The 15803-nt window shown below is 40.6% G+C and overlaps 1 protein-coding gene across 6 annotated transcripts in view; it reads left to right on the top strand.

Moving 5' to 3' along the window:
* The window catches only part of smoc1 (SPARC related modular calcium binding 1), a 124870-nt gene that overhangs the window by 81365 nt on the left and 27702 nt on the right, over positions 1-15803 (top strand). For all 6 annotated transcript variants that reach the window (XM_041811848.1, XM_041811847.1, XM_041811846.1 and 3 more), the window contains 2 exons: positions 8871-9063; positions 12997-13079. In XM_041811848.1, the coding sequence (XP_041667782.1) occupies positions 8871-9063; positions 12997-13079 (276 nt within the window). The remainder of the gene's footprint in view (positions 1-8870; positions 9064-12996; positions 13080-15803) is intronic.

Raw genomic sequence — 15803 nt, 5'->3', positions numbered from 1 at the left:
TACTTTCTTATGACTAGTAAATGCAGTAGTAGCAGCCGTGTGGGTAACAGACGGCTCCAACAATCAGAGCTGTTGCTATGACACTGAATGATTGTAGGTAGTGTAGTTCTTTTCGCTCAGATCTAGAATAAGCTATGTTTTTCTTAAACAGAGTTGATAATGTATAAATATCCATCCACTCATTACTCTGCTCTCACAACAAAAGACAACTTTTTAGCATCAAACCCAGTGATGACAACATGCAAGCCCCAGAAATATGTAGCCAAAATATTGCAATCACCCCCTAGTGGTAGTTGTAGTTTAGGTGATTGATCTCACTGCCAAAGGCAAAACATTATTTATATATATATATATATATATATATATATATATTTTTTTTTTTTGTAAAGATTTATTTTTGGCCTTTATTTGACAGGACAGTGGATAGAGTCAGAAACAGGGGAGAGAGCGGGGAGAGACATGCAGGAAATAGTGCCACGGGCCGGATTCGAACCCGGGTCGCCTGCACATATGGCATGCGCCTTAACCATTCGACCACCGGCGCGCCACAATTTTTATATTTTTGAGGAACAAAAAAATAAACAAAAATATGTTAATTGAACCAAAATATTTGTTCAATTTTAGTTTTTGTGAATCCGACCCCTTTAGTGTCTTCCAAGAAAAAAGCTGACCCTTGTACAAATGTAGTTGATGACCCCTGACCTTCAGGTCATATAGCCTTGTTATACACTCTGGAAGGTCTATCTTGTGGAAAGTCTGCTTTGAATGGTTATGACTTTATGGCTTATAATTACATCTAAAAGGCAGCATTCACAAATAAGTCAGTGGGCGTGTCTTGGCCCGCCTACCTGCCCTGTCCATGGTGTTCTAAAGGCGATTTTTTTATTCGAGTGTGGCTGCACCTCACACTGTGTCCTAACAAGCATCAGACATTGCATTGGATGATGAAGCATCAACGCTCACTGTCCACACATCATCCGTTGAATAATTCATTTACTGTTCTTTAAATTCCAGTTCTCTTTTAATAAATAGTATGAAATTTAGCACTTTTCATCTAAATGCGGACGATAAGAAGTGTGATGCTGCTACACACCAACTGCTATAGTAGCTGCTGTATCAACATGATTGCTGTCAGTAACCGCCGATCACACTCCTAGATGATCGGTATCTCCAGCACAGAAGCGTGATCAGCCATACCTCCTTTTGCATTTGGAAACGTCTGACTTCTTGTGTGTTTGATTATTGCATTGAAGAGAAGAGTTGGTGCATTAAGTCTGAACCTCTCTGTCCTTTCTGCCTTCATCCTGGAAAACCTGAGTCCAACACAGGCAGCTCTCCTGAGAGCACATAGGCAACGTTATTCCTACTTGGCTCCCGGTCGGTGGATACCCCATAATTATGATTTAGAATGATGCTAGGATTGGGTTTGTGAAAACGTGTTTTCTTAGGCAAAGCAATGCAAAGTCTATTTTTCAAAGAGATGCTTTGTTGCCAGACCTTGACATACTGTTGTTCCAGTGTTGTGAGGAGGGGAAGCACTCTGTCATGCAGCTCATTTATTAAATTTTGTGGAGAACCAGCTCGCTTTATGTGGTGAAGTAAACAAAAGAAAAACTACATTTGCAGCAATCGATCATGTCTTCTCAGGGCAGATTTAGTAGGAGATCTGCAGGAATATGTTTCTATTTGCCTGTCTAGTTGAGGCGGTATTCACTCGTGTTTTACTCTAAAGCACAATGAGTGATGACAGAAACACGCTACAACCATACATGCACATGAAAAATGTGTTGAAAAGTAAAGCTTTTTTGTATCAAAACCTCTCCATCATCTCTGGTTTTGGTCATAAACACACCTACTACATGCCTACTCAGAGTTCCCCTATTACTAACATTTCTGCTATTTTAACTGCAGAGAAGGCCTGCGAAAGACAATATTGCAGTGATTAGCCCACAGCTGAAAGCCATTGAAGTGAAGCGAAGAGGAGAGAGAGCTGTGATGGTGGGGGTAGGTTCAGAGAGGGGGGATATTAGGATAGAAAGAAGCAGAGGAACCGAAAAAGAAAGTGAAAGAATGAAGAACAAAGGCTTAGAGAGTTTAAATGAAGGCTTTGGAAGAGTTTGAAATTGTGCAATAGGACGAGGGGAGACCAGGGTTCTGTCCTATTTCTAACTTTTATCACCCCCACCTCACCTCAATTTCAATTGACCCCTTGCCCATTTAAGCACAGTTATAAGGGGGAATGATGAAATTTTCACCTACAAAATAGAACAACCCTTTAAGTTCCTGATACGTCAGTAGTCATTAATATAAACAGATGCAAGGACAAGACATTGCTATCAGTGAGCTTTTAAATGCAAATGTTTGAAATCTAAAGGACAATAATGCATCACACAGCTTTAAATTATACTAGATTGTTGCTGTTATTTTCAAATCTTGCTGATTATTCACAAGGCATTCTGGGAGATTTCCTGCAACACTCAGTTTGGAGCGTGTGTCAAAAAAAAATCCTTTTGGACCGAATTTAGCTTTAGCATTTTACCCTCTATTCCAACAATTATTGGAACACCCTACCCCAAGACAGGTACGCGCATAACATAAGAGTGGGGCAAAGTGGTAGGGGTTCTTTGCAGATGACATCACACAACAACGGAGAACCCCCTTTGGCAGGCAAGTAATGACCTCTGCATTGAGAAATGCTGGCAAAAATGGCCATGTTGGAGCCATTTATGATCAGGCCAAGTGTTCAAAGTGCAGAAATAAAGACATTCTTAATTCTGAAGCTACTTTTGTGTCCCGAAGGTAGTGAAATATTGAGGCAAAAATTTGTGTCTAAAGCATGGTTGAACTGTGTCACACATTTGTGTTTGGTCTGTTTCCACAAAGCAGCTGGTCTAGTTTGGTACAGCTTTGCCATGGTTAAGCATATTATATTATTATATATTCCATGTTTCTCAGCTGAAGTCCGTCAAGCATCTCTCGTTGTGACTGGAAATCACTCTTTTAGAGAGCCAGATTATTTGGCTCAGCTCAGTAAAGCTGTTTTTTTGGCTCCCAACAGGCTCTTCATTTGGTACCAGCTTGGCTTTTTAAATTTGGACTTGGATGGAGGAAAGGAAACTGGCACTCAAATGGAAGCTAGCTACACTGGCTCACATTTAAGAGCCGTTTCATCGCACAGGCTTGTTTGTGAACGTCACGTCAGTCCCTCAGTCCCTGACTCTTCTCACTTCATCTGGATAGACCATGCTGGATGCTATAAGGTCTGTAGGACTGAGTAAATTGTGATTTTGATCACCTCAGCACCAAGTAAAGCAGTTAGGACGATCATCAGATGGCAGTTGCAATGTAGAAGTCCATTTAGAGCTTGAAAGTTCTAACTTTCCTCTGTTTACATTCATTCCTAATGGCAGTCCCCCACTTTCTGACCTGACATTTGCCCACCATTAGAATCACGACTGCAGTGAACCTACGGTAAATATTCCATCGGAAGCTCTGACTTGATCATGTTGACGTCATATACTTAAGCCTCAAATTCGACCACGAAAAGGATGGTGGCATACGACATTTGACACTTTTCCCCACAGCAGTAGTTTCAGGCATAAATGATAAATATATAGAAATAATCAACCAGCAATTATGGTTTCATTTGCTTTTGCAAGTGTTTCAGGACACCATAATTCAATAACTACCCCCATGACTCTTGTACACCGTTTTCCATATTATTAATGCAAATGACAGTCAGAATATTTTTCAAGTCATCAGCCGTTAGAGCATAATTCAAATGATGAAAAGATTTTATAGGTTGTAAAGAACTGAAAATGGTCATTTGTTTAATTTGCAGCATTAGGTCATATTTACTGAAATCAAAGCTATTTCAATCAAAAACATCTGAACAGGCCAAGTTCCATGTTAACATAGGAGCCCTTCTTTGATATCACCTTCATTATTCTTGCATCCATTGAACTGAGTTTTTGGAGAGTTTCTGCTTGAATTTCTTTTGCAGGATGTCAGAATATCCTCCCAGAGCTGCTGTTTTGATGTGAACTGCCTCCCACCCTCATAGACCTTTAGCTTGAGGATGCTCCAAAGGTTATCAATAGGGTTAAGGTCAGGGGAGGATGGGGGCCACACCATGAGTTTCTCTCCTTTTATGCCCATAGCAGCCAATGACACAGAGGTATTCTTTGCAGCATGAGATGGTGCATTGTCATGCATGAAGATCATTTTGCTACGGAAGGCATGGTTCTTCTTTTTATACCATGGAAGAAAGTGGTCAGTCAGAAACTCTATATATTTTGCCAAGGTAATTTTCACACCTTCAGGGACCCTAAGAGGCCTACCAGCTCTCTCCTCATGATTCCGGCCCAAAACATGACCCCGCCACCTCCTTGCTGACGTCACAGCCTTAATGGGACATGGTGGCCATCCACCAACCATCCACTACTCCTCCATCTGGACCATCCAGGGTTGCACGGCACTCAACAGTAAAAAAGACAGTTTGAAAATGAGCCTCCATGTATTTCTGGGCCCACTGCAACTGTTTCTGCATGTGAGCATTGGTTAGGGGTGGCTGAATAGTAGGTTTATGCACGACTGCAAGCCTCTGGAGGATCCAGCACCTTGAGGTTGGTGGGACTCCAGAGGCACCAGCAGCTTCAAATACCTGTTTGCTGCTTTGTAATGGCATTTTAGCAGCTGCTCTCTTAATCCTGTGAATTTGTCTGCCAGAAACCTTCCTCATTATGACTTTATCTGCATGAACCCATCTGTGCTCTGAATCAGCCACAAACTTCTTCACAGTGCAATGATCACGCTTCAGTTTTCGTGAAATATCTAAGGTTTTATTCCTTGTCCAAGGCATTGTACTATTTGACACTTTTCAGCAGCAGAGAGATTCTTTTTCTTTCCCATATTGCTTGAAATCTGTGGCCTGCTTAATAATGTGGAACATCTTTCTATCTTCTAAAGAAGTTTTCCTTTAATTGGGCTCTCCTGGCAAACTAATGATCACAGGTGTCTGAGATTGATTTCTGTGATCCACAGAGCCCTGAGACACAATACCATCCATGAGTTTAACTGGAAAAATAAAAATTGAATGTTTATGAAACTAAAATACAATTTGTGTAATAATGTGGAAAGTGGTGTAGTGTTGCAGTGAAGAAGGTGCTTGAAGGGTGGGGGGTGGAAATCAGGCCTAAACTTTGTCTTGAAATCTGGCTTTAGATTGTCTCGTGTGTAGCCAGCCAAAGGAAAGCAAAGATGATTAAAAACTATTTTTACCTGGCCCAGAACAAGCAGGATTAGAGCCAATAAAGTGAAAGCAAAACTAGGAAGGATCTGTTCTCATCAAAGCCTCTGCAGCCGCTCATCTTTTGTCAATTATCAGTTTGCCTGGAAGAAAATCACCAAAACAAGGAGTAAATTGTTACAGCGGTTCCTGACATCTACTTGTGTGGGTTCCTTTTCTTATTTGGAATATTTGTTTTCCAAAGGTTTGCATTTCTCATCATTCGGTTTCTGCCAAAGGGAAGGGACATAAAATTGAAAAAGAAACAAAAATAAAAAAGTAAATAGAGCAGAAATGCAAGGCAGGCAAAGAAGTGGTGGATTGAATTTCACCTCCACGCCAAACTGAGAGGATTACATTGCGAGTGTCCAGCCTTTTTCCATTTATATGTATAAAAACTATTTTCTTTTGGGAATCCTGGTGCCTGGCGCCAGCATAACCTCTGTATAATAAACAGTGCTAAATAATTTGGATGTGAAGGAGCCTTGGCAAGGAGCAGAGGCACGGCACAGCGCTAACAACACTTGAGAGTGAGTCTTCGCAGGGGAAAAACTTCTTTTGTGTGGGGACACGTTTAGCTCTCCGTTGGCAACCATGAACATACCCTCTCTCTCTCTCTCTCTCTCTCCTCCACCAGGCCTCAGATCTGCTGCTGAACCTGCCACCACCGTCATCTCAGCATTATTAAAACACCAAGCAGAGGACAAAAGACTTTTGTATCTAATATTTATAGATCAGGTTTTATTTGCTAAATGTAGTCAATCTCTTGTTTTTATTTGTGTTCCAAGAAAGTATAAATCCTTCCTGTTCCTTATTAAGTCCTGCAGAAATAATCAGACTTCTTTTCAGATGTCAGTGCTCAAGTGTGTCATAGATAGAGGGTTGAATAGCAGATTATTATCCTGACTGTACAGCTTTTATGATGTTTAAGATGCTTATCAACACGCTGTGCAACAGTTAGGGAGAGTATCAGGTGGGCAGATGGTTTAATTTCAACACATAAGAAAACTTTGTTGGGAAAGTCGTCTGAGCCTTCAGCCTGACTTAGGCCTATCTTTCACTTAAGTATGGCTACGGTGGCAAGTCAGCAGGAAGTCTGTTTATTCCTGTGGGAATATCTCTGATATCTGACGTGCCTGTTGACTCCCCCCTGTGTAATATTTTTGCCCAGAATGTGCCAAAAGAAAGTAAACATTTTTAATTTTTGTGTTGGATTACAAGAGGCTGTATGGCAGTTTGCTAGCCTGGAAAACAAGCTGCTATCTAGCCAACAGGTTAAAGTGAGTCATATTTATCAGCTTGATATAAAATACAGCGCGATTTATGTGTCAAAACTCTATGTTATAAGACCGTCTGGGCAGTCTGATATATATTTATACATTTTAATGAAAAGGTAGAAGACGTGGATAAAAGTGTCTTTGTTAACATACAAATGAACATTTGATTTGCCAAACAAGTTAGCTTAGCATGTTTGGATGTTCATATGCCCATCAATGAAATATTTCTTACAGCATGGTACGTTCCTGGCAGGCCAGTGCCTTCACAACTACTGAAGAGAAATATAATTTGAAAAAAATCCTCTTCTTTCCGTGGCTACAGGTAGTTTTTTAAATCAGGTTTCTATCCATCTGTAAAACAGTGTATTTCCTCAGAGGTGTCATCCGTGTATTTACAGGTATACAGACATCAGTCACATCTGTAAGAGGAAATGAGGAGTCATACGTGTGCGTCAGATCGACTCTGTCGCATACACTGTAGGTCCGTGTTGATCTGAACCCAACGCAGAGGCCAAGCACGAAGCCGATGTGTACCTCCTCATAAAATCTAGCTATACATCAAAACAACACTGGGTAGCAATGAGTGACTACCAGTCTCTGAGTGATGTCTGCTTGTATACGGTGTGCTGCAGAATGAGATAAATAGCTGAAGATGGTAGAACAGTAGGGATGTCTGCAGTTTGCCAGTCCAGTCCCTCAACTGTCTGCACCGAGATTAAAGGTTAGTTAACGTAACTCTTAGTATTTCTCATTGGTTCAGGCCCATAATCCTGGTCAAATACTCATTCCAAACTGTAACATAGCTGCCTGTAGGTAATGTATTTCTAGTCTATGGCTACTGCCGTAATACTCTTTATTTTGAGTGTAAACAACGGTGAACAGATATCACCAACAGCATCCTGTCGGAGCAGCATGGTTTAGCAGCATTTGTCAGGAAAATGAGGTTTAATTTTATGTAGGTTGTTAGATTATACTCACATTAATTGAAGGACAACATTCAGCTCAGGAGGCAGAAGTTCAGCCAGAGGTGCTAGCACTGTTAACATTAGCCACATTCTGCTAACAAGCCTGAAATCATTTACCCATTATCACTGTGATGCCATCTTTAACAGTGATGACTTTTGACAGTTTCCTTAGTTTTCTCCTGGGCATCTAATAATATCATACATGTAGGGCTGCAACAAACAATTATTTCAATCGTTGATGAATCGGATGATTATTTTCTCGCTTCTGCTCCTGTCGCCCTGTGACTGCAGCTCACGCTTTTCCTTCCTCGCTCCTGTTTTAGCGGACATTTAGAACACAACATGAGGCAAATATCATGGATTACATGAACGCCTGGAGTCCAGCGTTATTGTTTTTATCCAGTTTCGTTTCATAACAGAAACTAAACTAAAGTTCCACCGGAGTTTTAACGACAACAAGCTGTTTTTAGATCACTAGTGTCATCTCTGTCATGAGACACGGTTGATGATGAATCTACTTAATTTTTCCGCTAATCATCAGATTATAATCAGAGAAGTACTAAACCAAGCCAAAGTTAAGTTTATCAGCCATCTGTGTGTGATGTAAACAGCTCTGCGCCACGCCAAGTGACGCCATAATCGCGCGACACAACGAATCGATACATAAATTCGTTGCCAACACTTTTAATTATCGATTTTTATTTATTTTATCGGTTCGTTTTTGCAGCCCTACATGCATGCGTATGTCTCTGTCAGTGGCTGGGTAAGTGCTGGCATCCTCTGCCTCAGCTGATTCAGTGGCCGTAATTTCCATCTCCTCTGATGGCTCCTATCTTTTCTTCTTTGCAATAACTGCAGTTTAATCAGCTGTTGATGAATATTTATCAGGTCTAGCTCCAACACAAGATGCTTGGTTTCAATTACCATTGTTTTCTTTACAAAAACAAGCAGGACATGTGGTAGGGCAACTTGAAACTTGCATCAAAACTGTATTGCCCAGTAGCAGTTTGGCAGAGTATTGCAGAGCAACACAGGCGGACCAACACACAAATATGTGGTGCTAAGAGGTGACAACAGGATAGATTCAACAAAGAAGTAGGCACCAGACTTAACCTTGCATCCATTGCCTTTGTTGTTGGTGTTGGACTGTTGGGGCGGCACTAAGCTCAGAAAATACATACCAAACCTCTGTAGCTGTGTCATTATTAGGCTGTATTAAATACAAAGATAGCTACTAAGTCTACAAACTCATATCCTCTCCTGTGGGGAGAGGTATTACTTTGAATTTCTGGTTTCCTGATCATGTTGTCTCTGTATTGAGTGTGTCTCTCATGGTTTTAGAGAAAGTTCCCTCTTGTGACCAGGAGCGACAGAGCGCACTGGACGAGGCTCGGCAGAATCCTCGTGAGGCCATTTTCATCCCCGACTGTGGGCCTGGAGGCCTTTACAAAGCGGTCCAGTGCCACCAGTCCACGGGCTACTGCTGGTGTGTTCTGGTGGACACGGGACGGCCCATTCCTGGGACCTCCACCAGGTAAAATCATCTATCAGCAAACATTCATATTCAAAGCAGCTGTTTGATGGTCATTTCTCTGAGCTGTAGATAAATGTAGCTGCTAGCTGGCTCACAATGACAAGAACACAGCATATTAGCAGCAGTTTAGACCTTTGCTATTTGACCTTTTGGCTTTCTTAGCCACTCATTGAAGATGCCAGTGTTAGATACTCAAGATGGACAGTCAAGACAAACTCAAATAATAGTATACATCATTATCATCATCATCACCGTGAGTCTTGTAGAGAATTTCCTGAATATTTCGCTCTGCATTCAGACCTCAGCTTACCCAACGACACACAGAAAGCCAACTGCAACATCAAAGTCAAATATAATTTTATATGCTGCAAAATGCTTCTTATATTTACAGTTTTTCTATTCTTTTAAGTTTGATTAAACTCCCAGCCAGGATGCACTGACTACACTGTTAATTAGGTCAATCTAGAGATAACATGCTTTTTTTCTTATTTTGGAACAAATTTTTGATGGGACAAAGAGATGGAAGCATGCCCTTTAAAAAAAGCACATCATAGACTTTATGCCATATGTTTTTTTCAAAGCACATACCTGCAACCCACTAAAAATGGCTCCCTGACCAACCTTTAGGTGCTAACCTGCCAGTTGAAGACTAGGGTGTCAAGTTATATTGCATGACAAGTGAAAGCCTGTGCTTCAATTGAAAACACCAGTGAACCTGCAAACCATATAGGGTTTATCCTCTAGAGCAGGGGTTCTCAACCTTTTCAGCCTGCGACCCCCGAAATAAAGGTGCCAGAGACCGGGGACCCCCACTGTACCTGAAGGTGGCTGAACACAGCCATGCACATTTAAGAATAGTCATGTGCAGACAAGGCCGCCCATTAGGGGGAAAACATGGGAGAGCTTTCTGGAGCCCAGCCAAACTGGGGACCAGCAAAATTATGGTCCATTGTAAAGTTGAGCTGTGGTATTTTATATTTAACCTCAATAATAACCACTCTTATCAAAGAAATGCATTTTAATTGGTTTGTTTAATGAGTAGCCCTCTTAAAAGCGATCCATTTGTTAAAAACAGAATTAAGATATGTTAAAAATAGCTAAAATGGGTTAATAATGGCAAAAATGGTAGAAAAGGTGGTGAAATTAGATTGTAAAAATAGCAGCAATGGGTTAGAATTGTCACAAATTAGAAAAAGTGGCAAAAAAATAACTAAATAAAGGACAAAAATGGGTCAAAGTGGCGTATTTAGTGGTAAAAAGGGATTCAAAAGTGGCTGAAATGGCATTGAAGTGGCAAATATAGGTGGAAATGTGGTGAAATGGGATGAAAATTGACATAAACTGGCAAAAAAGGGTTAGTTAGGGCAGAAAAAGTCAAACTGGTAAAAATAGGTATATCAAATTGTGAAATGTGGCTTAAAAAGTGGTAAAAGTGGTTAATAGTGGCAATAATGTGCCAACAGAGCCAACAATAAACAGAGCGTTGCAAGATTAGGCTTAGAAGAGCCAAAAACAGGCAGAGAAAAAGTGGGCGAAAGGGTTTAAAATTGACAAAAATGGGTTTTAAGTCGTTAAAATTGGGCAAATTTGGTTCTTAGTTTTTTACGGCATCTGGAGACCCCCTCTCAGTGTCTCACGACCCCCAATGGGATTCCGACCCCAACGTTGAGAACCCCTGCTTTAGAGCACCACATAGTCACACCAATCCTCAGTGGCAACCAGTGATTCATTTTTGAAAATCTGAAATCATGGAAAAGACCAATATTACCATCCATGTAAGTAAGGGCACTGCTCTTCCTGGATCTAAGCATCTGTTTGGTCTTTGCATTTGGCAAAACAATTAGCCTGCAGCCCAGATAGGAATGTTATTTAGTCAACCATAAACACTTAATGTTTGGTATGACATTTGTGTTTGTGTGGTTGCTGCTGTTTATGTTACCTTCAGGGAAATGGCAGAGGCATCCTGGGATTCTGCAGGAGTTAAACGTCACAGGGAACGAGATTAGGCAAAAGAAAAATGTCAGATGGATGAAGCTGGTTGCTCATGTTTTGATTGTTTAAAAATCACTCCTAGTTCTTATCTAAAAATGAATAATGCATCCCAAAGCACAAGACAAAGGGTGAAGAGCTTGAATGTTTGAAAGCTGAAAGCATGCAGTGGAGAACAGATGAGCTGTTGTTGCTTCTGAAGAGGCATCATTATTCTCTCTCCACGAAATGGTTTATGTTTTACGGGATGAGGTACAGACTTTTCCCCCATCAGGGAAGGCTAGTCTATGCTGGGTTGTCTACTATTGGAACAAAACATTTGTTTTAATGTGCAAGACACCAGGGTACTAATAACTAGGGATGAGTATTTACAGTCATTCAAGTATAAACACTCCAAATATGTAAGAATAAATATTCCTGTGCACCGGTTTTACTCAGCTGGTAGAGCAGACGCTTGTACACAAAGGCTAGAGTCCTCAATGCACTCAACTCTACAGACAGATGGACTGTTTCAAGTATAAACTTCATGGGATATATTTCCCTTTCAACTGGGCAACACCCCATAGACCGTGCTTGGGAAGGGCAGAACATTTCAAATTCTGAAATCTGAAGAGCCACTCTTCCAGTTTGTTTACAGCCCCTTCACTCCTCACATCTTCTCTGGCTTTTCTTACAGCCCTTGGTATTTCTCCAGCTTTGTGTGTTCTTACTTCTGCTGTCAACATCTAGCACAACTCCCTTCTTCTGCTGTTTACCATTCACCAAGATGTCCAGTTGGATCTGGAAGTCCCACAGGATTGGGTATTCCTGACCACCTTTGGGGATCGATCTTAATGCCTGAGCTTCCAGCCCATACTCAGCACAGATGTTTCTGTGTGCTATGTTAGCCGCTTGGTTATGGCATTCCATGTATGGCATGCTTGCATCTTGCAGTCTGCTGTGATTTGCTGCACTGTTTCAGGGGCATTTGTTGATATCAGCCACTTCAACCTTTGCAAGTACATGCCAAGCAGGGGCTTGTGCTTCCATGACAGCCGCTCTGGCTCATCCTCTCTCTTGGGTGTCTGCTGCCAAATGTATTTGCTTCTCAAGTCAACACTGGCGGCCATCTTTCTGATGCACTCATGGATGTTCGCTGTTCCATCCTGGATAGTGGCTCTGATGCTCAGCGGTCCCTGGCCTCCCTCTTTCTGCTTAGTGTAGAGTCTAAGGGTCGATGTAAGGCTCTGAAAGAACTTACCGGCAAAGTAGCACACCTTCCTGACTTCATCTCATCTGTGTTTTAGATATATTCAATGACAACCTTGAAGCAATTATTTCCACACAGAAGAATTTCACATATTTCTGACTAGACCTCATGTCACTCATTCTAATTTCTTTCCTCTGGACAGCAGAATCATGCATCAGACATCCCACCTTGGATCCTCGGCCCTGCAGACTGTGAAAAAATGACAACCTGCTTTTACTTTGAAAAAAAAAAAAAAGAAAAAAAAAGTTAAATGAGATGCACATGCTCAATTTTCCATCCTGTTCAAGAACCACGCACACAAAGGCCAGGAGAAAACGAGTCATGCCACGCATAATGCCGAACAGTTTTTAATGGCTCTGACACAAACCTCTGAGCACGTCAAATTTATTTTTCAAGTGTTTAAACAGAAATACGTTTTATCAGTAACAGTAATCCTTCGCAGATAAACAATTAAGCATGGTTTCTGGGGTCAAGAAAGCATGTAGAGATGGAGACAACAGACAAATTTCTCCTGCGCAAATAAAATCTTCAGATTTCAAGCCCATCTTGAGACAGTTTAGAGATCTGGAAGAATTACAGGAAAATCTGTTTTTGGTGGTTGTGTCCTTGTTTTCAGTCACTTCCCTTCTTCAGTTTCTTCCCCTGAATCTGTCTCACAGCTATACTCCCGCTGTGCTCTCCTCCCTGTGTAACAGGTACCAGACGCCTGAGTGCGACGGTGCTGCACGATCTCGAGTCTCAGACACAGAAGATCCTTTCCAAGGCAGAGACCTCACAGGTACACTTCGCTTTTTAATCCCTTTGTGGAGACGGTTTACAACCTAGTATCAGATTTTGTTTTCAGCAATTGTAACAGCATAAAGATATTTGTGTGCAAAGCCCTTTCGTCCTCAGTTACTACTGATATCCATGTCAAGCTTTGTACAACAGAAAATGTTAATAGCAGGAGCCTCTTTGTAGCTGGTGACCATTATTTCTGCTATCTAGCTATTTCAGCTGACATAAGCTTTAGAAACTGAAAAAACACTGAACAAGACATAGAACTAACTAGAACTACCACCTTATAGATGTATGACTTCTCAGTTTTCAAACTATGGTAAAAGTTGGTCAAGATGAAGAGGTATGAAGGGGTACAAAGTTATAAGCTAGGGCTGAACATGAGGCCTAGCTTGCATAAGGCCCAAAATCTAACCAGTTAATCCTCGAGTCAGTGGCAATGTGTGCAGAGTTAGTAGAAAATCCCTCACAGCATTCCTGAGATATTGCTTTTACAAGAAAGGGATGCACATAAGCCCCATGACACTAAAGTCTGACCACTAAAATCTAACCAGTTAATCCTTAAATCTTAGCAGACATTTGTGCAAATGTTGACGAAATTCCCTCCAAGTAATCTAAAGGCATCCTGTTCACCAGAGTGGCCTGGAAAGCAAGGGATGAACATCAGGATGAACGCTAGACAGAACAGCCTAGACTGACAGACAGACAAGCTGAAAAATAAAGCCTCTGGCCACAGCTATTGCTGGTTAGAAGGCATATAAATGTGTGCTTGCAGGGTCGTCCCATCCTCAGTTACTGCTGCTGTTCAAATCAAACTCTGACTTCAGACAGAAGTTGAGAATTACAGATTATTTTTAAACTGGGGGAAAAACATTCATGATCTGTGTAGCAGCTACGGCTGAGCAATTAATTGAAATAAAAATTCAATCACATTTTTCAAATTGCAGAAGGTGCAATATTTCTTTAAACTGAAGTGTGCCACAGTACCAGTTTTGCAGCAGATATTTTATGCTTTTCACAGTTTATAAAATAATCCTCCTTTCCTTATTTTTGTAATTTTTTTCTCATTATTAAATTGAGAATAACATAAAAATGATCACACAGTTCATATCAAATTTGCAGTACAAATCAAACTAGAAAAGCACTCAGAGAGTGCAGACCTCCACCATTAGCCCTATCTCCCAATAGTGAAGAATCATTTAAAAACATTCCTGGATCCAGACGGTGATCCGGATCACTCCCAAAATCTAATTTGCCAATTACTCCCTCCCTGGTGGGGTGGAGACACGGTGAGGCAAAGCATCAGCTTTGCTACGTGTGGACTGTCATGGCGGGAGCACCCATGGTCTCACCGGATGACTGAAAGTCATGGCAGAGGGTGAATACTCCTCTATTCCTCCCAGCATTGACAAGGCATGCGTCTTTCAAACTCTATAAACTCCAAAACTTTGAATAGAAACACACCAAAAAATGCTGCTGGGATTTAAGTTACTCATGCCCGCCATCTCCTGGTGTAAAGTGGTAACAGCGCAGACCTCCGCCATTAGCCCCATCTTCCAATAGTGAAGAATCCTTTAAAAAATTCCTGGATCCAGACGGTGATCCAATCACTCCCAAAATCTAATCAGTTCTTCCTTCTGCCATTTCCTGAAAATCCATCTATGACTTTTTGAGTTATGTTGCTAACAAACTAACAAACAAACAAACAAACAAACCCACCTGATCACATGACTTCCTTGGCAGAGGTAATTATCAAATTAGATATTTTTCCAAAATTGTTCAGCCTTAATTTAGTCAATCTAATTTTTAGTTGCTTATAATATAGAATGATTTATTGTCTGTGTTTGTTGAAAAATACACAGATGAGGTACTAAGAAATACAAGTATATGAAATCTAGGGCTGAATGATTTGCAAAAAGTTATCTAATTGTGATTTTTTCCCCCAGTTCTGTGATTGGGATTTAATATGTAATTATTTTTAGGTTCCCATCTTATATATTTTTCAATAAATACAAACAGGAAATATTCTATATTATAACCAAGACAATATTAGAATATACTAGAGCAAAACGATTTAAACCAAATATTTAGTTGAAATTATTTGGTATTAATTGCTATATTGGAGGGGATGATCATTTTATGTCAATCTCATTGTAAATGAGAAAAACCTACATCAGTAAAGCAGAAAAACTGGTATTTTGAAATATTTCAAGTCAAAGAAATATTGCAACTTTAACGATTTGTAAATTGCAGCAGGCAATATTGCGATTTAATCTAATTTGCAATTGATTGCCCAGCACTGATTAAATTGCAGTGTTGAAAAAAAAATCGCAATTGGATTTTCCAAAATCATTCAGCCCTCATAGAAGCCAAGAGAACAAGGATCATACACTATAGTCAGGAGCTCCTGTAGATCAGGGTGTCCCACAGAAATACACTGTGTGAATATCCTCTGTAATTTTAGTTGATCTAATTTATCTGTCATCATTAACTTCTTTTTCATTCTCCTCATTCTCCTATCACATGCACTTTTCCTCTCACAGTACCTCATCAGACCTGCTTTATTTCCTAGTTTTGTTTTTGTGTTTCTACTCTTCTGTCAGTATTCATTAGCAGTAGGATACCTGAAAGACACTCAAATACCATCGCTCTTATGAGTGACTCCCATCTGTTGTGATTTTAGTATAACTCCTCTCCTTGCCAGTTAGATTGTGGTCTGTTTGAC

Source organism: Cheilinus undulatus, linkage group 18, assembly GCF_018320785.1.
Source record: "Cheilinus undulatus linkage group 18, ASM1832078v1, whole genome shotgun sequence".
Taxonomy (NCBI): domain Eukaryota; kingdom Metazoa; phylum Chordata; class Actinopteri; order Labriformes; family Labridae; genus Cheilinus; species Cheilinus undulatus.
Note: the sequence above shows the minus strand (reverse complement) of the source record. Positions and strands in the feature narration are given on the sequence as shown.